Source organism: Nilaparvata lugens, chromosome 3, assembly GCF_014356525.2.
Source record: "Nilaparvata lugens isolate BPH chromosome 3, ASM1435652v1, whole genome shotgun sequence".
NCBI lineage: Eukaryota > Metazoa > Arthropoda > Insecta > Hemiptera > Delphacidae > Nilaparvata > Nilaparvata lugens.
The window spans coordinates 54,483,411-54,508,040 of NC_052506.1; the positions used below are offsets into that span (position 1 = coordinate 54,483,411).

General features: G+C 32.5%; 2 protein-coding genes across 7 annotated transcripts in view; one reads left to right on the plus strand and one right to left on the minus strand.

The window, feature by feature from the left end:
* Nucleotides 1-22,502, plus strand: part of LOC111056165 (activating signal cointegrator 1 complex subunit 1) — a 68,050-nt gene extending 45,548 nt beyond the window's left edge. For 2 of the 6 annotated variants that reach the window (XR_005570805.1, XR_005570808.1), the window contains exons 8-10: nt 10,966-11,255; nt 11,672-11,740; nt 22,331-22,502. Coding sequence is in view for 1 of the 6 variants with exons in the window: in XM_039424044.1 (XP_039279978.1) it covers nt 9,136-9,802; nt 10,966-11,255; nt 11,701-11,712 (969 nt within the window). In the remaining 5 variants the exon portion in view is untranslated. Of the gene's footprint in view, nt 1-4,109; nt 4,289-6,687; nt 9,803-10,965; nt 11,256-11,671; nt 11,741-12,076; nt 12,173-22,330 lie in introns of those variants that run through there. The other 4 variants (XR_005570803.1, XR_005570804.1, XM_039424044.1 and 1 more) reach the window with 4 other exon arrangements.
* On the minus strand, nt 295-23,484 carry LOC120350491 (putative gustatory receptor 28b). Its single transcript, XM_039424046.1, has 7 exons — nt 23,408-23,484; nt 19,897-20,012; nt 4,096-4,394; nt 3,105-3,173; nt 1,159-1,248; nt 743-851; nt 295-385 (listed from the first exon to the last, which is right to left on the minus strand). The coding sequence occupies exons 2-6, from the start codon at nt 19,985-19,987 to the stop codon at nt 780-782; spliced, it is 621 nt and encodes a 206-aa protein (XP_039279980.1). The 5' UTR covers nt 19,988-20,012; nt 23,408-23,484; the 3' UTR covers nt 295-385; nt 743-779.
* Nucleotides 23,485-24,630: the final 1,146 nt, after the last annotated feature.

Genomic DNA, 24,630 nt, shown 5'->3' on the forward strand with positions numbered 1-24,630 from the left:
ACCACCCTTAAACCAACCCCATTAGTTAAAATTGATTGATCAACAAATTGAATTCTATGTATCTCCTTATTTCATGTGTCAGTAATGATATGGTGCTTTTATACATCTATACCTTGCCACTTTTTATCAGTTAAAAACAGCTCTAAAATCATTCAAATTTGATTAATGAGAAAATCCATATTGTAAGAAGAGTTATTTGCGTGATAAAACCATCTTTGGAGAAAACAGTTTATTATCACTTGAGAATCCATGTACAGTATAATCATTTGATAATTTATCATTTCAGTACTAATTGTCCTTATTGCTCTCCAACTACTTTATTAACTTTATCTGAATTTTTGAACTGAATTAGAATAATAAGATATGTTGTTATAGCTCCAATCATCTGAAAAAATAGATTAATTACAAATTAATTATTGAAAATATGAATCTCATTTATAAGTGATGTCGAATTCCCTATTTACATAATACTGTTCCTATTGATTTTTATTGATAGCTTTCTCAATTTATGATTTAATCATAATTAAATCAATTAAGTTCTTGAATTTCAATTCATGCTCACAGATTACATGCTTCACTCTTGATATTAACTGCGCAGTACTCAAACATTGTTAATGGATCATTATTGACGTTTATCATGTATTATTTGTCATAGCATTATATCACGTTTATTTCAATTTCCTAGCTAATGGAAAATCATAGACAAGATCATTTTTAATCCCAAATATTTTTGTGTTTTTACCATATTGATGTATCCTCAGTAGCTGACATCAGTTGAGCTATTCCAACCTTTCTTTCAAATGCGCTCCTGACTTGAAATTCTCAATGAAGTTTTGTGTCGATGAATTTATCTGTAGATAATTTTTCAATTTTAGTTATTTGCTTTATAGGATTATTCTTTAGTTTGTAAATTCATGATTATGAACTGTTTTCCTTCAATTCACAAAAAAGGCTATTCATTTTAATGTGATTAAATTTCTCTTTATTGACCAGTCTTAAAAACTGAATAATAGAATTTGGTGTACTATTTATTATCAGCTCTTTATGAGAATGTAAAAATTGTAAAATGTCTCCTTGTGAATTGTTTTTGAAATGAAGAACAACAAACTACCTTATTAAAAAGTATTAACACAATTATGAATTTGTATAATATCTTACTCCTGTTAGGACAGAGTAGTTCAAAGTAAATATCCCACAAGCTGTGATGTTGACCTCAGTATGGAGAAGTTGAACAGAAAACACTTCTAGCTGAAATAGTAGAATAAATAATTCAGTTTATTTTCTATAACATATAAAATACAATACTAGTGATTCAAAAACATAAAACATGAAATGCTTCCAATTTAAACAATTCTGACAGTTTTGAAAAATGTCACTGATAAATTAATTTAATGTATCAAATTAATTATTAATATCGGGGTACCGAGCTTCGCTCGTTATTTTTATTTATTGATAAACAGAACACAATTCTCTAAAATGATCGTGTTTATATTTTACAGCTTGCTATACGTCAGCTTATGAATTTCGGGGATGCGATATTTTGATTTTCCACAAAATCACTCGCTCACGTTTTACTATCCACAGACGACGAAAGTCTCAACTGTTTCAGCCAAGGATGAATTATCCTTTTAATGTCGTTCAGCGAGTTTTCCCAAGGATGAGACCTAGTGCAATCAAATTTTTATATCATAAACCTACTACTATATTGCAAATTTCATCAAAATCGTTAGAGCCGTTTTCGAGATCCGTTGGACATAAATATATACCTATATAATCATATAACCACATAACCATATAAATTTATATACAGAAATTGCTCGCTTAATAAAATAGGATTTAATGTATGAATATTGGTTTCATTCATTCTACAAATGAGAAAAAAAACGTTTTTCCAAGGACTATCAAATATTTTTTATTCTCAACTAGAGTTGTTCAAAAATATGATGCAGGGTAGGCCTATATCCTACTGAGAGAAATTAAATGTTTAGGCTCCATTGAAAGAATCAAATCAAGCATTGGCTGAGTGGAAACCATTAATAAGCAATTCTCACAGTTTTAAATGAATCTCACAATTGGTGATTACTTTTTGGAAAGTCTACTTGCTAGAGCATGATGTAGATGATTTCATACATAAGCTATGTTCATCTGGTCTGAATTCACAGTTTTCATCATTAATAACAATTTTTCTATTCCAATTCACTTTGAAAACTAAGTAGGCTGTGCACTAACTTTGCTCTTCCAAGCATGAAATAACGGCAGTTATTAAATGAATGTATTACATTTTGATTCCTGTATGATCATCAATAATATAATAAAGGAAAGAATCGTCTCAAACATGTACATGATAGGAAATTCACGAATGATGAATCATCACGACTGAGCTACTGAACTGAACAACTTGCAATTTTACATGAGGATTCTAAATTTACCGAGGATGGTCATTTCCATTGTTCCAATCAATTCTGATTTAATAATTAAAACAAATTTATTAAATTTGTGATTCAAAGTTTCCGCAACTAAAACGTTCAACCAAACAGGGAATACTCCAAGTGACTCCGTAGCTTGGATGATAGCGTGCACGGCTCATGGTTGCTGGTTCGAGACTATCCCAGGACCAGGATATCATATATTTGAATTATATTCTATATCTTGGAATTTTTCATCTCTTATAATGGTTATCCACGTAATTTTGAACAAAATAATAAATAAATATTTAATTTTAAAATATTAAACTTTTTTATGTGTCCTGGAAACAAGGAGATTGTATTATTTTACAACACCAAATTTTTCCCGGTGCAAAGCACGGGTTACATGCTAGTTCTCTATAAACTGATCCAACTGTGTCTATTGGTGAAGTCAAGATTCTAATTGCTATACGTTAGCTAATTGTCTCCTATCAATGATGCTCTATAGTGAGATTCACTTCAAACTGTCACCATTCATCATCAATATAACTACAACTCTTCCCATACAACTAATGCTGACAGTTTGAAAACTAGAACTATAGTGTTGATAAGTAGTGTAGCTTGCTAACTGTACAAGTGTCAAGTTATTGATAATAATTTATATACACGTAGGTATACTTCAGTTGCATGCATGCTTACTTGTTTTTTCGATTGAGAGTTCAATTTTCGACTGAGTAATCTAGATACAATCAAAGCCGTCTTTCCAGCCTGAAACCAAAATAACTCATTCAGACTCACCGTATGATATGTATGATATTTGATAAGAGTATGATATTTTTGAAGTACTGTATGATATTTTTAGAATATGTATGATATTCTTGTATGATATTTTTATGTTTATGATATTGATATGTATGATATCAATATGATATTTTTAGAAGAGTGGAAAAATACAGTTCACATAATCAATTCAAATTTAAGACATGTATAAGGGCCAATCAACTTCCAAAGATACACTACTTGAACTCTTTTTAACGCCATGGCAATATAATTATAATAATTTTATGCAGATAATAGTATAAACCACTACTCACATGGTGATCTTTCGGACGTTATGTAGCTTACATCTCCAATACTCTGAGTATATACCTACAGAAAACGCTTCAACATGAGATTAAACGTGTAATTGAAGGGGTATCATTTATATTGTCTGGTGTTTTTATTGTGCAAGTATTTCAACTTTTTGTTATTTGCGTTAATTATATAAAATTATCAAACAAATTCATATAATATTAACATTATTGCCATTTAAAAGCCAGCATCTAGCCTTTCCTTTTACTCAAAAACATAATATTTAACAGTACCTTTTATAATGTTCTTCTATTTTTATACACTAGACATTTTGAGAACTGGAAGATCTGAGGATGTCCAAATTGAAGAAAGATGCAAAGATAAATTACCAGATGACAAACTTTTTTTTCTGAATCTTTCAAGTGAAATCGAAAAGAATACTGTCATCTCGTCTGATAAAACCCATTAGAGAAGGTTCAAGGCTTCTTTGTATTGAAAATAACACCCTGATTTATAAAACTCCATTTAATTTGAAAAAAGTTTTTATAAGATCTTAATTCAATTTAGGAAATTTAAAATTTCAATTACTCAAAGAAATGTATTAGAATTTCATTCTCACCTCATTGCTCACAGATGCACTTGCCGAAACTAAGAAGTAAACCTTGAAAATATCTTGGATCAATCTGATTAGGTTGTCACTGAAGTAAATCCATTCAACGTATCCAGATCTGTAAGATTTTGTCTCTCCAGTCAAGTCTGATTCCATGCCATATAATAATGACGTGGTTTTCACAAATACCGAAAACATTATTGTAAGTATCTGTCCTCCATAACAACGATTCATAATTCCTAAAGCTTCACACAAGCTCCAATGAAAGCTCCTCAATTGCTGAATTGGTATGTTTGGTCTCTCAATCACTGTAAAAAAGTCATAACATCACTAATAATATTGACAAAATTAATGAAATTTGTTCTTATATCTTATATTTTTGTATCTTACTATTGTAGTTAATATTTGTATCTTACTTTTAATTTGAGTGATTAAAATTCATCTATAAATTAAGTACGAGAATTTCCAAGAGAAGTTTTTCCTTCAAGTCCTTTTTAGTCTTGGACCATAAAATGTCTTTCGAGCTGCTTTCAAAGTAGGAAACACTTCCAGCAACCAGGTTTTTAGTATGTCGGTGAGAACGGTCGAGGACTTCATTGATTAGGGTAAGGCTGTGCAAAGGCTAAAAATAAACTTTCTATTGGTGATCATTTTCAAAGTTTTTCGATAAGTATAATTATTATCAAACTATCAAAATGGAAAAGTTTTCTCAGGAAAATATTTTTTTCCTATCATTACTTTTTGAGATATGAGCGCCTAAAGTTTAAATTTTTGGGACAGAACATTTCAAATTCGGTAAGAGATAAATCCATTATATTTAGAGGATAAATTCTTCATGGTATTGTTGATTGAATAAAACAGTTTTTTCTAAATATCAATTTTTGAGAAAGTTATTCAATTTACCAAAAATAACTAATAATAAATTATAAAATAACTAATAAATATTGATTTGTTTTATTCAATCTACAATACCCTGAAGAATTCATCCCCTGAATCTCATGGATTTATCTTTTACCGGATTTGAAATGTTCTTGTCCCAAAAATTCTTCTCTTTTCCTTAGAAAACTTTTTCATTTTGATTTTTTCGTGCCCCCCCCCGCACTTGTGTAATGGGAGGCGGGTGAGCGTGCATGTGTTATGTCAGAGAAAACTTCTGCTGTATTCTGTGGTTGTGCATTGGTAGACACGGGACGAGTCGACGAGCGTCGCGTCGGCCTCAAGGAAACCGTGCACATTTCAGCGCTCTGAGTGGGCCGTGGATGCTTCGTCAACAATGATCAAATCTTTTATTATTATTAGCATTAATTTTTTCGATACATCATTGGAGGCCTGAGCAAAAAATGTATAAAAATTGGTGACTTTTGACTAATTAATCAAACAGAAAAGAAGTATGGCGAAGGGTTATGCTAGCCAATAGATGCTATTACGCGCTATCAACTCTGATGAAAAAATGTACTCTTAGTAGAAAGACCAAGCTGCTGCTATACAGAACAATCATCATGCCTGTCTTACTGTATGGTAGTGAAACATGGGCAACTACGGTGGCGGATGAAAGAATGCTGGGCGTCTTTGAAAGAAAGATCCTGAGAAGAGTGTTTGGAGGCATACAGGAAGCAGGAGTCTGGCGTAGGAGGCATAATGACGAGCTTTATAGGCTGTACCAGTATGCAGGATGGATAGACGTAGTGGATAAGGATGCAGCAGTAATTGGGGTGCGACGATGGAAAAGTGCAGCGGTGGACAGAGATGCTTGGAGGCGGAAATTGAGGGAGGCTGTGACCCGCGCTGGGTTTTAATGCCAAATAAGAAGAAGAAGAAGAATCAAACAGAGCTGCAGGGTCAAAAATTGTGTTACAGAAGTTACCCATTACACCTTTTATTAAGTATTCGTTGCTTGCATTGTTGTGAAATTATAAATTTAATTTGAGACTTGAGACATTTTCTTTCTATTTTATTCCAACGATCAATAATAAACTACATGTGAGTTTTTAAAATGCATGTTTGAAATAGGCTTACACTCAGTGATCATGCAATGTGTTCTTCAAAGTCTCTCACCCAATTTGAATTCGAACCTCAATGGATGTATTTATTCAAAAAAGACAAATGCACTTTTAAAACGCGTTTGAGGTGTTTATTTCTTCAACAATTTTCCGGGGGGGGGATTCCCGTTTTATTGTGGGTAGGGTGGTATTTCATACCACCAGAGCCGGGTAGGCTTGTTGGACTGCACCCCTACAAAAATTCATATGGGTGCCCTTGATCATATTGAAAACCATCCAACAAGTTGGTAAATCTCAGTTCCAGTTTGAGAGTTGATATATTCTCTACAACTTATCCAAAAGTGATGCAGTTAATATGAGGCTTATGTAACCAAGGATAATATTTAAAAAAAAAACTCCACTTACAATGTGCGAAGTCCATAGCGTAGTAATGATTCAGTCTAAAATTGCGTTTGGTGTAATGCATATATTCCAACAGCTTCAAGTTTATTATATTGAAACTAGTTTCCAATAACAAAATAATCTCTGCGAATGACACAATGAACGCTATTTGAAGAAAGTTCTCATACGAGTTTATAACCCAAGTGGTCCAAAGAGGCACATTTCCAACACGATAGCAAAGAACAATTTCCAAGCAAATTCCAATCCAGTACAAAACAAATACAATACAGTACCGATATCATATTTTCGAGTCATGTCTGTATTTGTGTGTCAAACATATCTGCACCTTGTAGATGTTCTCCATGAATGAGACGTATTCTCTGCATCTTTCTAGAAACCCACATGAAGAAATCAAATAGAAAACAACACTTGCAATATGCTGTGAGTAAGCGGTTATAATGCTTAGCATTTCTATTCCACCATATTTACTAAAATACATGGAGAACTGAATAAGTTGAAAGTACTCAGCTATTGATGTCAAGAAAATAGCAAATCCTGAGCGGATAAAGTGCCAGATTTTCTGATTTTTATCATTGAAGGGTTTCCCGATCAAACTATTATAAGTTTCAATCGTGGTAATACCAGATGCGAAACAGACATTGTGATATATTCTTTGCATTAATTCCATCACGAACTGTGAAGTCCGTTAAATTTAAAAATCTCAAAATGGTTATTGCAGAATGTTCTTGAGATGTGATGATCCGCTATCTATAACTGTAGAAGCAGTGAACTGAGTACAATATTGACTTTCTTCCATGCCGGTATTTTTTGCAATTATTCTAATCTTGAAATCTCGAAATTTCACCTTTAGAGATAAGTGATTGAAAAAATAAGCAATCTTTACTATCTAGTGAAGCAAATGTAGGCTGGACTGTTTTAAGGAAAACATTCCATCATTATTCAACCTGTTTGTTTCACAAATACCTTTATAGAGTTTTCGAAACAAATTAAATTTCGTGAATTGCTTCAGAAATTTTCAATCTGCATTAGTCCAATCCACATGATATGAAAACAAATACTTGATACCACAACGAAATGATAATAATTTTTCTTGTTATATCAATTCACGGTACAAAAGTTTTAGTTGATGAACCCACAGTGTTAATAATATATCAGACATTGAAAAGCAAAAACGATTCGATATGTCCTTGAGGATTATGTTATTTCTTATCATAAAACTCTGGAAAGGTAATTAACTCTAATGATAGTACATAAGTTCAATAATTCAGTGATTTATAATATCCTAAATTTTATGAGTTTATGAATTGTCAATATTCTATCTAATGAATTCTCAAAACAATAAGATCTAAATTACTTTGTGTGAATGTACGATATTAAATGGGAAAACAATATTTTCTATCGGAACCGAATACATATAAGTGTATTTTGAAAAACTGAACTTGAGATACATGCTGCAAATTAACATTGAATAAAATGTAACAATATTACATTAGTTGAGCTATATTAGTGGGACTGAAATGTGATTGATGAATTTGTTGGTCTGAACAGAGCTCACTCTTCGCGCTCACCTACTGTACAAATAATCGTGAATAGCACATATGTTTAATCCATAAATTTCAAAGGATGTCATTGATTTTCGAGCTGGTTATAAGACAAATATCTTTTATTATGAGTCAAACAGATAATACAAACATCAAAAAATAAACTAACTATATTTTCAAGAAATAAGACATTCCCAATGAGACATTCTACTAACATGGCACATTTTGGAACGATTGTTTTTTCCAATCAATCTAATCTAAAGTTCTATTGTCAAGACGATTCTCTTTTGTATTCTAAATAAATAATTGAATAAAAAAACCAATCCTAGTAATGTCTAATTTTTTTTGTAGATCAACATGATTTGGTAATTTACAATGAAGATTGCTGGGTTTATTTAGAGTTTTCCATATATGATGAAAGTTTTGAACTCTCAGAAGCAATCTGACTTCCACAGTATTGTGGATAAATATTGGCATTTGGATAAAAATTCTAAGTAAATTTATGATACCGTATGTCCAATATGACTTGATGAATGAATCGGGAAATCATGTTCAATCTACTTCAATAGCTGAGCCGATTTTCCCCTATTTATATTGGTGTACAAATAATATTTATTTTCCTTTTCTGTGAAATGGAATGATACCTACACAACGTGCTGATTGGTAGATATTGACGAAGATTGGCATTTCCATTGATTTTTGTAGTAACTTACAATCCCATAGCAATGAAGTACTTGAATTTCGTCTCTGATCAGGTTTGCTGAGACATTTAGCGAAAGTTCCAACTATTCCAACTTTTTCTTGTAGAAGTTCTATCAATTGATTGAATTTTGAAATAATTTAAATCTTTAATTAATATAGATAGTTGATTTTTGTATGAAATTGAATAACTTTTATCCATTATTGTTAATCTTAACCTTAAATAATCAATAATTATTATAAACAATCATATATTTTATTCAGTATTAAATTTTGAAATTTTCAGAAATATTTTTTTCTATTGAGTACTGTATGATCAGCTCTCTCTACAGAACAAACATTAACTGAAATATTTATCCTTTTGGAAAACAGCTACCGTATTGAAACTATTGAAAACTTACATCTTCATGTCAGTATTGTCAGTCATTGCACCAATAATTTATTATCTATGCAGTTTGAGTGGTGTGATTACAAGGCGCGATGACGATGTTCTTGGGGAGAAAGAGCCAAGCCTCTGTTACCAAGTGACCAGATTTTTTTTCTGCTTAACTTTCAATTTACTTATTTTAATTATTACTGAATTCATAGTTTACCTAAACTTCTACATATCTTTTAGAGAAAATACCACTGATGTAAAAAATGTGAATATGATGTATTTTATGAGCGATGCATTTTTACATAATTCAAAAATAGTATTCATCGTAATTTCATCGCTGACATCTTTTTGGCGATGGCGAGAATACTACAGTCTAATTAACAAACTCGCAGTCATCAGATCAAGTTTGATGTTCACAACTAAGTACAGAGGCAAAGTTTTCTTTTTCCTAATGTATGTATTTGTATTATTAACGTTTTTCTGTAGTAGAATGAGAGTGGGGTACTTGAGTACAATAATAACAAATTGTTTAGTAATACCCAACATAATTATACAAATAACTTTGATCCAATTCATTTACACCTTCTACGAAATAAACATGATCCTCATGAATGCTCTAATGAAGATTAATATGAACCTTGAAGAAATTCATGCTAAAATCAAGAATGACAACTTGAATGATATCAATCTCCTTGTAGGTGAGTCAAGTTAGCTAATGAGTAATGCGATATAACAACGAATTTTATTTGTATATGAAAACTCAAATCTTCTATGTGGAATCAATCACCAATTCCCACTACGAATCGGGCTCATGCCTAGGGTTGTCCAATTTTTTTCAAAGTTTTTTCTTTGTTATTATGTATTATGTTCGTTTGTCAAATGAATGAATTCAATGATTGAAAAATTTATCATTTTTTTCATTTATGAAAACATGTAGATAAATTACAAGAAAATCACAATATAAAATTTACTAAGGGTATACATGAAGTAATATCAAATTATAGAAGGTGACTTGCATGCTCAACTGTATTAGAACACATTTATCTAAGGATAACTAAATTATTAATACAAAAATAAAGCTTGTTAAAACATATTACTCTACAGTACCTAACAAATTTTTAATTATTTCTTAGGCAAACAATTACAAAGAAAGAAGGTTAAAATAATTGGAGAAAATGAACAAATAAAAATAGAATCATTATTATCTAAGCCCTCGAGGATCAGTGAACACCAACTCAACAGACAAGCGACACACAAAAACCGGACAGTCACACTCGCAGAAGTCGTCTACAATCTCTACGGAAGCGACTGTAACCAAATAACAAGACAACATGCACCGAGAAGGAATTGAAAATGAATGATGCTCTCTCTATATGTGGGAGAATTCTGATGAATTGAAGTGTGCTAAAATTAGGTATGTGCTACAATTTAAAACTAGAACGGTGAAGCACTGCAGAAATATCAAATCAAAAACATTGAACTCATTCTACTATTGAATACATTGAACGATAACATTAGCATACGGTACTAAAATCATGTCTCAATTTCAATTATTAAATTTTAACACACTCCAAAGGATACTCTAGAACGTTACGAATAACTTGAATGCCTAGAACAGATAGCAGAGAGTTCGTATGATGTTGAAATGCGAGCATGTTCTTATTATGAATCCAAGCTGCTGATATTATCTTGGATACTTCATTAGTAAGGTATTTACCAATACCAATTTAGTTCAAATACAGTGCAAAATCAAACTTATGTATCTTTTTGAAAATATATTCATCATTGAAAGATAGCACAACATTTTGATTTGGAATGATAATTCAAATAATAATAATAATATTGCCTTATCTTGTTTCAGATGGACAGTGTGATCTACAACTAGTTGACTCTCTGAGGAACTTGAGTGAAGAGCTTCGATCAGCAATGGAGTTGACCAACCACATTTTTGGACTACAAATACTAGCCGCTACCTTCGACTTATTCCTTAACATTGTCATCACTCCCTATTTCTTATACATAGATATAAAAACAACTTCGAGCTCTGGTCATGTATTTATGATGACGAAAGAGGGAAAAGTATTTTGGACCATAGCAAATATATTGAAGCTTGTTTTCTTGTTTCTTCCATGCGCTTCTACCACTGATGAGGTAAGCACGGATCACATCATAATCAAAAGTAATTATTTTATTTAGATTTATTTATCGTGTATCAATTTGATGATACGTGGTATATTATTTTTGAATTGCCCTCTCCCCGAGCGAGTAGAACTTATTAGCATCTAGTAGAAATAACTTGGCATCTTATAAAAATATTTATGATTGCCAATTTTATATGGACATTCAATTCTTTCCAACTAAACTAGATCAAGATTCAAAATTATCTTTACATTTAGATTGGTAATCTGAAATTCGTTGATTCAATAAGTTCACATATCCACTCTCAATAATTTTCACTTTCATCGATTAATATTATTTTACAGCTATTCATGGATTATTCATGAGCTATTCAATTTTGTTATCAATACTTGTCTTTAGAAAGATTGATGAATTATAATTTATTTCAGGCTAATAAAACATCATTCATCGTTTGCAGGCTGCTAAATGAGGATCTGCAGCCAGGCATGAAGAAAGAGGTAAATTGCGCTTTCATTAGTATTTTTAGATACCACATTACTGGAAATAATATTTGTTATGATTGAAATAATTTTATATTTGTTAAGGTTGAGGAGCAATATCCTCTCATAACCGTGTCTGAGAGGCTGGGCATGGAAGGTATCTCCCATTAAAACTGTTAAGATTATACCTCTTCAACCAAATCTCCTTCTTTCGTGGTGTCAAAGCTAAAAAGCTATAATTTTATTATTCTCATCAACAACTGCAATGTCGTTTCCATTTTGTAAACATTTTAGAAATGTACGACGTGCGTCAATATTTAGTTGATGCTTTCTGATACAGTATATTTGTTACAGCTGAAAACCTTCTTGTTGCAATTACTGTCATCTCATAAGATAATGGGCTTCTCTGCTAGTGGAATGTTTGAATTGAATCTGTCATCTATCATTTCCGTAAGTTTATTACAGAATTTTATCGAATAGTTTCCTTTTCCCTGTAAAATTATTTGTCATTTATTTTCTAGTAGCAGGTAACCCGTGCTCCGCAAGGATCTAATTGAAAACTTGACGAACTGAAAACTTAACGTAATGAAAACTTGAAGAATTGAAAATAGGCCTATAACCATCCTCGGTAAATTAAAAATCTACATGCAACATTCCAAGTTGATCAGTCTAGTATTCATACGTGATCATGCGTCATCCGTGAATTTCCCATCCCGGACGTGTATAAGCCAGTTCTTTCCTTTATTATAATAGTAGATTTTTGATTTTCGTACAGTAGATAGATGATTTATTAGAATCTATGAATTTGAATAACGTTTGAACGGATTGAGATATCGATGTGCGGTTTTCACCATTAATTTTGTCTTGGAATTCTGTTTCAAAATCATGTATCATATGACCACCTTCCAATTTAAAAAATAAAGTTGTATTCAAAATGGCGGTTCCAAGATGGCGGATAAAAATTTTGATGTGCGAAAGTAGTTATTTCCATTCGAATAGGATCCCCAATCAGACCTATCGTCAATTTTCCATTTGAAAGAAATATTCATCTGTTCTCATGCTTTTCACGAACTCTGTATATAGTGTAGATATGGAAGAAGAGGATATACAGTAATATAATATGTAGTAGAAGAAATAGAAGATAGGGAACATAACCATTGAATTGATAGGGACCATAACCATTTAATCACAACGAGTAGTAAACATCGTTGTTTAGAGCTGCGGAACATAATAACAATTGTGTTGTGATTATTGCAAAAGTGAGTTATAGCTGATAGACTAGTGAATCCATCCGTTACGTTACGTATGAGATCACCGGTCAGGGCGCCATATGGATTAATTCCGGAATTCGAGGAAGTGGGAGAAGAGCAGGAGCAATCATCATCTTCAGGACAGGTCCAGGAGTCCCCTACAATGGAGAAACCAGCAGAGCAATCTACATCAAAGGTAATCAGCAATGAATTTTCAAAGGATTATGAACTTTTAAAGCAGATAAAGCACGAACTTAATCTATGGGCGGAAGCGGAATTGAAAAAAGAAAAGTTCTGAGGGCTGATTTCGACAGATTTATTTCAATAACTAATGAATTGTCGGAAACAATCGTCAAACTAGAAACAAGGTCAGTGACAATTTCACAGCTAGCGGCAGGGCTCGGAAACACTAATAAGGGTATTCAGGAGTCCCTTAAAAATATAAATAAGGCGGTAGACACTATGAAACAAAGTGAAAGTAGGCCTATGTTAAGCTATGCTGATATGGTGCAGTTGCCAGGAAAATTGAAGGACAATAAAGTTGCAGGGAACAATGTTAGGAAACTACAACCACAGGAGCATATAGTTATGTTGCAGCCAGTCAAACCAGTCCTGAACGAAGTGGAAAACAGTAGAATTATTAAAAATGTATTGCGGGAGAATATCAAAAACAAAGACGATATTAGAGTTAAAAAGACCGTGAATGTTAGAGGAGGTGGCCTCATGATTTTTCTGAATTCGGAAGAGGACAAGAAGAAAATCATTGAAAATGAGGCGTTGAAGACTGGAAATATGAAAAATTTGAAAATAGTTGAACCACAGAATAGGAAGCCACGTTTAATAATTTACGATGTCCCTAGTGATTTAAGCAAAGAGGAACTAGCCGAGAGTATTTTCAACAAAAACTTTGCTATCTCTGAACTAGGAAAAGAATCATTTTTAAACGGATGTAAGCCTCTCTACAAGGTTGGACCAAAGAACAAGGAAGTAGTTCATTGGATCATTGAATGTGAGCCCGAGATAAGAAGAATTCTAATAAATAGGAAACGAGTCTTTGTCGACATGACTTCTTGCAGGTTAAATGACTTTATTTCGGTTCAACTTTTTTTTCGGTTCTTTGGTCACGTTTCAAAGTATTGCAAAAAAGAGAGTGAAGTCTGCGGTCACTGTGCTGAAGATCATAGTACTAAAGATTGTCCAAATACCGCCAAGGAAGCAATATGTAGCAATTGTAAGAAGAACAAAAAGCCATCAAATCATAAAGTTCACGATCCACAATGTCCTAGCCACCAGAAATCATTGCAGCAATTGATTGAAAAGACTAATTATGGGATTGTTTAAAAATATATATTGTTCTCAAAAAATAATAAATCAGACTGGAAATATTGTGATGGATATTAATGAAATTTTAGGTAATTTGAATTATACATATAGAGTTCAACAAAGATCAAAAAGTAGGACATCACTCGTATTTAATTTTGGAGGTTACACTGACCTGAATATTTCCTTCACCAGCGTAAAAAACGGAAAAGTAAATATTTCCAAGGGCATTGCTACCGTAGTAAATAGGAAATGTATGAGCATTGATTACTTCAATAGTCTAACTACTATATTTTCACAAACAAAGCAAATTGATGCGTCGGTGAAACTCGACGAGACATTGAAAATACTCAATTTGTTTTTATTGACAGATAATAGTAACTTGCTTTCCAATCTAGAAATATTACTATCTATGATCGATGAATGGGCTTCAGATAAACAAGCTCTGACAGTTGGAATTGATTTTTTTGGAACCATGGCTGATGTATCTTGTATTGATCTCTTAAGTACTGTCTTGGCAACAAAACACATTAAATATGTGTTTTACTACAAGGGTATAAATAATCTTACATTTTTAAATATTCCAGAAGAGAAAAACAATGAGAAACCATGTCCAACGGGATACTTACCTGAAAAACCACCCAAATATGAATTTATAAATAGTATGCTGGAGCTCAGAAATCTTCTGAGTCAACATGATCAGATAAATTCTATTATTTACTATGAAATTCTGACTAACATTACAAAAAAAAACTTATTGAGCTCTTATTCGTACCTAATAGAGATAAAGCGTAAAGAGATGAATATTTATGATAATAATCTAAGAACATTTCTATGGCCAACTAGGAAAAGTTATAGAATGGGCTTCTGCTTGGATAACGAAGGAACCTACGTGGAATTCAACGAGAGTAATAAAAGATTCTTAACAAAAGAAAAATACATTCTTGTTAGTAGAGATACACAACTCATGTTAAACGGTGAGCTGTATCAGAAAATATCATCAATTGACATTTCTGCTTCAAGTCTTCCTAATATTACGTGGATAGATGGTGTGCCAGGGTGTGGAAAGACGTTTGAAATACTGAACCAGCATAAACCAGGAATAGATTTAGTTCTCAGTCAAACAAGAGCAGGAATCAAAGACATCAGAGAGGCTGTCATTCATAAGTACGGTAAGGATTACTGTAGAAAGATAATAAGATCAGATTACAGAACCGTTTCATCTTTCATTATAAATGGAGTGGGCAAGAAATATCATCGTGTCTTTATAGATGAGGCTGTACTGATGCATGCTGGCTACATTGGTTTCATTGCGAAATTATCAGGATGCTCCGAAGTTTTCCTACTTGGTGATTCTAAACAGATTCCTTACATCGAAAGGAGTGGACTGAAAGTTAGATGGTCTCATCCTTCAGTTTTTTGTGAGTCCACACGGAAAGTGACTTTAACTAGAAGATGTCCGATCGATGTATGCTGCGCACTATCCAAATTCTATGGTAAAATTGAAACAACTAGTGAACTCTTCGCTCAATTAGGAAGACCATCTTTAACGGCGGTCTTCCACAGAAACACTTGTATTAACATACACGCAGAATGAGAAAAAAATTATTCAAGAGTTACTAGGTGACAGGATTGATAAAACAATAAAAATTCACACGATACACGAAGCACAAGGTCTTACTTATAGAAATGTTATTCTAGTGAGGACAAATTCAAAGGATCTAGAGATCTATAACAGTGAAAGTCATGTGATTGTAGCACTCAGTAGGCACACTCATAGTTTCAACTATCTAACAACAGCGGAGAATGATCTCATATCATTGCTTATAAAAAACACATTAAGCTTTGATGATAAATATATAATGAGATGGCAGAGGAAAATAGAGGAGAACACGCATGGAGGGGTGCGTATGAATAAGCATGATGATGAGTAATAATAACGTGCTGGATGTGGCAAATGAACTTGATTCCGTGGATGAGATAGAGGACAGTGTGATTGAGGATAAACAACAACTCCACGTTGCTCTTCAACACTCTAATATAACTGTATTTTCTCTCAATATCAGAAGTATTAGGAAGAACTTCGATGACCTGATGATTCAACTACAGGATATGTCCCATGATTTCGATATAATAATACTAACAGAATGCTGGATCAAAAGAGATTATACACAGAAGCAACTGAAGGACTACAATATTTTTCACTCTTTGAATAATCGTACTCAAAATGATGGAGTAATTGTATATGCAAAGGAAAATCTCAATGTACAATCGGTAGAACTAAATATCAGACAGGCCAACGTTCTTCATCTACGACTTCAAACATCAAAGGAGAGATATAATATATTAGCAGTGTACAGATCACCTTCCTACGCCAGCATAACAGAGTTTTTAGAGGACTTTGAAACAGTGCTTGGTAGACTGAGAGGTCAACTTATTATTTGCGCAGGAGACTTCAACATTAATACGCTACAGCCACATCAGCATTATCAACTTGATGATTATTACGACTTATTGAGTGAACACGGTTTGAAGAACTGCATTAAAAAGGCTACCAGAGTAACAGCGGGAACGTCTTCTTGTTTGGATCATATGTTGACCAACTGTAAAAGTAAAATCCATCCAATCGTGTATCACTCGAGTATCACAGACCACTTCATTACAATTCTTGGACTGGAAGAACATCAGTTAGACAGAACAAATGGGGATGAACAGAGCTCAACTAACTGTCAACTCTCAACTAACTGTAAATCTGTCAACTTGAACGGCTTGAGGAGAGGACTGCGAGTGGAACAATGGACGGAGGTTTTTGAGTCAAATAACACAGACTCAGCTTACGAAAAGTTCCTAGAAATTCTACAAAAACATATGGAGAGCAATACACATCATTACAGACAAAAGAAGAGGATCAAGAGCATAAAACCATGGATAACACGAGGACTTATCTCAGCTATAAGAACAAGGGATTCTCTAAATAGAAGAAGGAAGCTGGACCCAGAGAACGGAGAACTCGCTAACTACTACCGAAGATACAGAAATACACTGACGTCACTCATCCAAACTACAAAAGAAAATTATTTCAAGATGCAACTAAATGAAGCAAACAATGATGTAAGGAAGACATGGAAAATAATCAAGGATGCTACAGATTCAGATCAGAAAAAGGATATACAACTGAATGCTTTGAAAATTAATGGTGACATAGTCACACTGAAAGATAATCCTAGAGAACTATTGAGTCATGTAAATAATTTCTTTGTTAATATTGGAGAGAGTATGGCTAACAAAATATCTGAGAGTCTGAATAAAAATATTAACGAAATTATAGCAGATAATGTACCAGAATTGCATGTACAGAGTAATATGTTTCTTTTCCCCATAGATGAAAAGGAAATAATAAACACAATTGATTCTTTACACATCAATAGTGCACCAGGCCTAGATGGATTAGATAACAGGACCTTGAAAGGAATAAAAGATTTAATTTCTAAGCCTTTAACTCATATTTTTAATCTGAGCTTGTTATATGGTACTTTTCCAAGAGCAATGAAGCAAATCTGTGTCAGACCTATACATAAAGCAGGCGATAAACTAATTATTAGTAATTAACTAGTTAAATCAAGATTAATAAGCTTTTTAGAAATTAATAATATTCTTTCTCCTAACCAATTTGGCTTCCGCAAAGGTATAAGTACAGAATTAGCTGTACTAGAATTATCAAAATTTGTAACTAGCAATTTAGAGGAAAAGAATAAATGTCTAGCAGTATTTTTAGATTTAGCAAAGGCCTTCGACTCTGTTTCCCATGACTTATTAATAAAAAAGCTTGAGGCAATAGGTATAAGAGGAGTGCCACTTGAATGGTTCAGATCCTACCTCAGCAATCGACAGCAAAAAACAAAGGTTGAGAACCATGTGAGTGCAGAGGGTTCCATGAAGTTTGGAATACCTCAAGGAACAGTTTTAGGACCAATTTTGTATTCGATCTTTGCAAATGAGTTGTGCTCCATTCAAATTCAAGGTAGAGTTATAGCCTTTGCTGACGATACAGCACTCCTTTTTCAAGGAAAAAACTGGGTAGAAGTGTTCCAAACAGCAGAGATAGAACTCACAAAAATCACTAGTTGGTTAAGAAATAACTTATTGTCATTGAATTCAGAAAAAACAAAATTTTTAGCTTTTTCTTTAACAAATAGCACAAAACCACACATGACAACAATGAAGCTCCATAATTGTGATAGAAATTGTAACAATAATTGTAATTGCCCACTAATAGAACGCTCTGACAATATAAAGTATTTAGGAATAATAGTAGATGATTCATTGAAATGGAACAAACACATAACATATACAACTGCCAAAATAAGGAAGCTTATATACAAATTCTATCAATTAAGGCGTATCATAGACAAAGAAATGTTAAAAACTGTATACTTAACATTAGTTGAATCTCTTTTAAGGTACGGTCTGTTAGTTTGGGGTGCAGCTAACTTCAGTTTTATAGATCCATTATTTAAAACTCAAAAACGCATTTTGAAAATAATGGGAAACAGGGAAATCCAGTTTTCAACTGTAGAATTATTTATAGAAAATAGAGTACTCAGCGTTAGGCAATTGTATATATTGTTGTTATTAGGGTATATGAAAAAACATCAAAATAGGAACCATATCATAAATCATAGCCATAATACTAGAATAAGAGAACGTTACAATCAAGAAGTACCAAGAATGAATACAGCGTTTGGGCAAAGATCACTAGGATATTTAGGGCCTACAATATCTAATAGAATACCATTAGAAATCAAAGGAGAGGAAAATTTCAATAGGTTCAAAAGAAAAATTAGACATTGGTTATTCAGTATTGGGATACAAAGTAGTGAGGAACTAATAGTAAGTAGGATTTAGATTTAAGCAGTATTCTTTTTAAATAAGGTAATTTATATGTAGAAAATAGTACCTCGGTTTAGTATCTTTGTACTAGGTGATGCTTAGGGTAATAGATATAGTTTTAGATTTTTGGAATTTTTGTATTATCTGTTGTAGCATAAAATAGTATTAATTTGATGATAACCTCGACACATATATTATATAGTGAGGTATCATTTTTGTAAACACTGAATATTGTTATATTATTGAAAATATATGAAAAAAAAAATATGTAATGTATGAATTTATGAATTCACTATTTTATCTATGACCATTCTCAAGAAAAGTAGCCTATAACAAACTGGAAGCATGACGAATTGAAAACTTGACATAATGAAATCATGAAGAATTGAAAATAGGCCTTCAACCAACCTCGGTAAATTGAGAATCTATATATGCAAAATTTCAAGTTGATCAGTCTAGTAGTTCAGACATGATGATGCGTCATTCATGAATTTCCTATCCCTAATGTTATCCTATAACATTATGTTATAATGTTATGGAAAAACATTATGTTATAATGTTATGGAAAAACTTGTTATTTTATGCAAAATTTCAAGTTGATCAGTCTAGTAGTTCAGACATGATGATGCGTCATTCATGAATTTCCCATCCCTAATGTTATTTTATAACATTATGTTATAGATAAAATCAGTACACTTGCTTTTTATTTCTTACTATCTGGCCCGGCGAACCTCGTACCGCCAAATAGTTTAATGCATCTCATGACAAGCTTTGGATGCACACCTGAGGAGGCGCGATGCGGCATTTTATTTATATAGATAATTTTCCAACTGCAAAATAAATAATTTACTAAAAATCAATTAGTTCTAAACACCGAAGACAGCACAATTATCCAAAACAAAGCAATGTCTTTAGAGCATGTAAGTCTATAATAATAATATTTTATTCTCAACAAAAGTATAACAAAAACAATGTAATACAGTTGAAAAACGTCACAGATTAATAACATAATAACATAAAATATCAATCTTAAAATAAAACTCTAATAACACTTAACAATTCATTAAATTTGCAAAATTTAGATAATATTTTTTTTCACTCTAACAAGAATTCGTCAATCTCATAGAAAGCCTTCTCACTGAGAAAAGAATATAGTTTTGTTTTGAATTGTTTTTCTTCAACAATACTTCTCAAATCAGCCGGAAGTCTCGCAAAAAACTTTTATCCCCTATAAGTAGGTGTTTTCTCAAATACACTCAGCCTATGTCTCTCAACTGAAATGTTATTCCTTCCTCTAGTGTTATAGCCATGAATATCTGAGTTAACTTGGAATGAATTCAACCTATCCTTCACATGTAATATTGATTTGAAAATGTACAATGATGGAACAGTTAAAATACTTAGGCTACTGAACGACTCCCGACATGTCTGTGGAAATTTGAGCCCCTCCAGGTATCTTATTGTGGACTTTTGCAAAACAAAAATTCTTTGAATGTTTTGCTTCGAGGTACTCCCCCATAATTCAATGCCATAAGCAATGTGGGATTCAATCAGTGCAACGATGACGATTGCTCCAGTCTCCTCAGATCGTTGTACTTATGATAGTGCTCATCCTTGCATTCATAGTACTGTACTATGTGCTATGTGCGTGTTGGTGTGTGTGTTGTGTGAGTGTGCTGTGTTTGTGTGTGTATGTGTGAGTGCTTGTGCCCCTCTGTGTGTATGTGATGGTATGAGTGCCCTGTTTATTATTGTTTCATTTTTTTCTCTATAAACAATCACATAATTTCAATATGTCTTTTAAACTGTAATTCTTCTTTTAATAATTATTTTCTACTATAAGATGTTTTATTTTGTTTATAGTCGGCTAAAAATTCAGAACTCCTTTCTTTCATTTCAATATTTAATTTATAATTCAACTCACGACTCACGAACAAACCTTTAGGTTCATGTTAGCGTGGTTTCTATTATTTTATTTTTTAACTTTGTGTACATGTGTTTTTTACATTTGTATGCTACATTGTATTTTTTCGGAAACAATAAAATTCAATTCAATTCAATAGTAGACACTATTTGCTGTTGTTTTAGGCACCCGTTTAACAATATTTCTAAATGCAAAAAGTGACCTACTCAATTTCAATGATAGCTTGTTCACATGATCCCCCCAATTAAGCTTGGAATCCATCGACAAACCTAACATGTTCACAACAGTACAACTTTCAATGTTCGTTTCACCAAGTGTTATGGTGGGGTGAAAAGGACGATACTTATAATCAAAGCTGATGACATGACTTTTGTTTGAATTTATAGTGAGGTCTGAATCATTAAAAAACTGCACAACCTCATTTGCCATGTTATTTGCCTCAATCTCCAAGTCTATGAGATCTGATCTCTTAAATAGCAAGGTACAATCATCGGCATAGAGAGTAATTTTATCAGTGACAGGAACATTAAATTGAATATCATTTATATATAATATGAAGAGTAATGGAGCCTTGTGGTACGCCTCGTGTCAATGGTAACTTGGCTGAGTTTACTAACCCATTAGGAGTATATATACATGTGTACTGGAACCTGTTGCTCATGTATGATGCTATCAATCTATTCGCCACGCCTCTAATTCCGAGCTTTGATAACTTTCATAAAAGAATATCGATATTGACACTATTAAAGGCTCTTGACAGGTCCAATAGGAGCGCAGTTACATAATCACCAGCATCAGCAGGTCTTTAACCTGAGGCCGCACTGCTGGATGGTTACACACAGAACAGTCATTTTGCTTTTAGTCGGGGCGTTTAGAATAAAATACATGAATGGGCGGCTATGGAGCAGCACACACACTTGTCTACTATCTACTGATGGCTGTTGTATGAAGCAATTATTATAATAGATGATTTTTATTTCTGTGTGTGGCCAGCTCACAAATCTCCCATAAGGATTACATGTAAACTTTGAAGGACCGTAGGAAAGAGTCCTGAAGTCGGATCATAAATTTGATAGGCCATAAACCTGATACTGAACATAACTAACACAACTAAAAAAATCATCAAATTCGGTGCACACAAAAAAGGTTATTGTCAAAATTTGAGGCTCGATTTTTATTTATATAGATAAGAATAATTTATTTAGTTTTATTTTATTTTGTCAGGTTGCTGGAGCTGTAACTACATACCTGGTTGTTCTAATTCAATTTCAAAGTGCTTGAATGACCGAGTGCTCTCTAGTCTCTACGATGGTTGCTGCTTCAACCAACTAAATTTAAAATCAGCCACGAGAGAGTAGCCAGGAAAACAGTCAGCAATATAGTCTCATTTTTGATGGTGATTTCAAAACTATAATAATTATAATATATTGATTTGTTAGATAATCATTTTGCAGAAATGAAAGTGCTTCTTTATTGACTGGTTGAGATTTAAGACATTATTGATTGATTACCGTTCTCGTGATCTCTGATCCCAGAGATACGGTTCTAGACCGTCTTTGAATTACTTGGTTAATGGATTAATATAAAAATCATTGTTATTTATTTAGTCTCAGTTTCATTATTGGTAAAAAATTCAACATCATTATCTTTCTGTTATGGAGAAACAACTTATATTCATACAATGTTGGTATCTTTGTCATTCAACTTTCTCTATTTTGAAAACAAACTGTAGCGGGAAAAACTGTTAAAAATATCACTAGTAATTTATCTTATTGCAATATCTTCATCATAGACACTTTATTTTAGTAAATTAAAACACTTCGAGTAATTCTTCTTTTTCATTCCTATAATTTATTTATTTTTCTATAAAGAAACTGGTGTTTAGAGATTTGAAGCTGCCACTACTCTGTTTATCTAATATGAAAACTGTCATGATTAGAATGTTTATTTGTTAGTTCATGTCAAAAATATTTTTCAATTGAAATGAAAGTATGTCATATGAAAAGTTGATAGGCAACAATTATTTTGATGGCCGTAATTACATTTTTCCAGTAGCTTCACCATGAAACACAAATTTCTGAAAGCTCAGTACTTTGAAAGAGTAAGTTAATCGCTTACAAAATTGTCAATATTGATGCCTTTCGTCCTTTTAATGATTTTTATGAAGAAAAAGCTTACCAGATTATCAATACTTTGCTCCAATTATGTTTATATGGCCAACATAATATGTTTACTTAGCTTGTTGACTTTGTAGAGTAAGAGTAATATAATTAGTAGTTAGTAAACCAAATATTTACTTACAGGGCTTGGTTTTCTTCAATAGACAGGCTATATATTGAGCTCAAATATTATCAAACATCTTATCGATTTCTTCGAACAACTTCACAGTTTGTTATTGTTAATTGGTGAGCTTATATCAAGGGCGACATGGGTGTTAAAATGAATTAATGTCGGAAAAGAATTGAGAAGCTGTGGATCGAAATCATAGATTTATTGGTGGTGGACTTCTACTTTATGTGATTACATTTTTTACCATTAACATTTATGTTTTTATAATTTCGATTTTGATAATATAACTGATATTGAATGATACAACTAATATTAAGATTTCAAAAGTTCTAAAACCATATTTAAGATTTAAAAAATATGTACCGTAGCAAAATTTTTCCAATTGAGTACCTTACCCAACTATTAAATAATAAAATTTATTGATTGGTTTACTAAAAATCAATTATTTTGAAAATTCATTAGTGTGTAGGCCTAGGTCAAGATAAAAATGACTAATCACAAAGCTAGGAACCGTGAATTGTCATTGAGAAATATTTGAACCAATGTTTTACACTGGCATAAATAACAATCAGAGTGAAAAATAAATTTAAATTAGAAATCTAAGTTCCCTTTTAAAATTTCAATTTTGACTTGAATGGCATTATATAGCCGAAACATGTCGTGATTGAACAATTTTGAAAGGGTACTTAGATTTCTAATTTCTATTTATATTTAAGAGTAGCCCTAAAGAAAAAAAGAGTTAAAAATGTATAGACAAGTAGCTGTTAGGCAAATTACTTTCAAAAATTATCCCCAGCAATTCTCTCGATCGAAGAAGAAGAAGAAAAGGGTCTTCTCTGAGGGTGAAGATGTACACTGGACTGCGAAAGTTATGTATATATTTTGGAGAATCATCGGTGTCTCATCTATAACGACACAGAAATCTGCTGGAGGCAGAACTACTAGTGAAATCTCCAAATTAGGCTTGATATACAGTGGATCAGTTTTCCTTATCTATTTGAGCCTGAGCTGTCTAAGTATCAAAGTGAATTGTATGGAGTTCAAGAAATCGGACTTGGCAGGCTCTGTAGCGCTGGTTTTTGACGTGGTTTCCCTAGCTTTTATAGGGGTGATGGTGTTTCTCAGTGCGCCCAACAAATGTAAAAATATAAGTTTCATTGTCTCTAAAATGATCTACATAGATCAGATGTTGCAAACCAGAATCAGGGAAAACCGAGCATCAAGAATAGCATTTG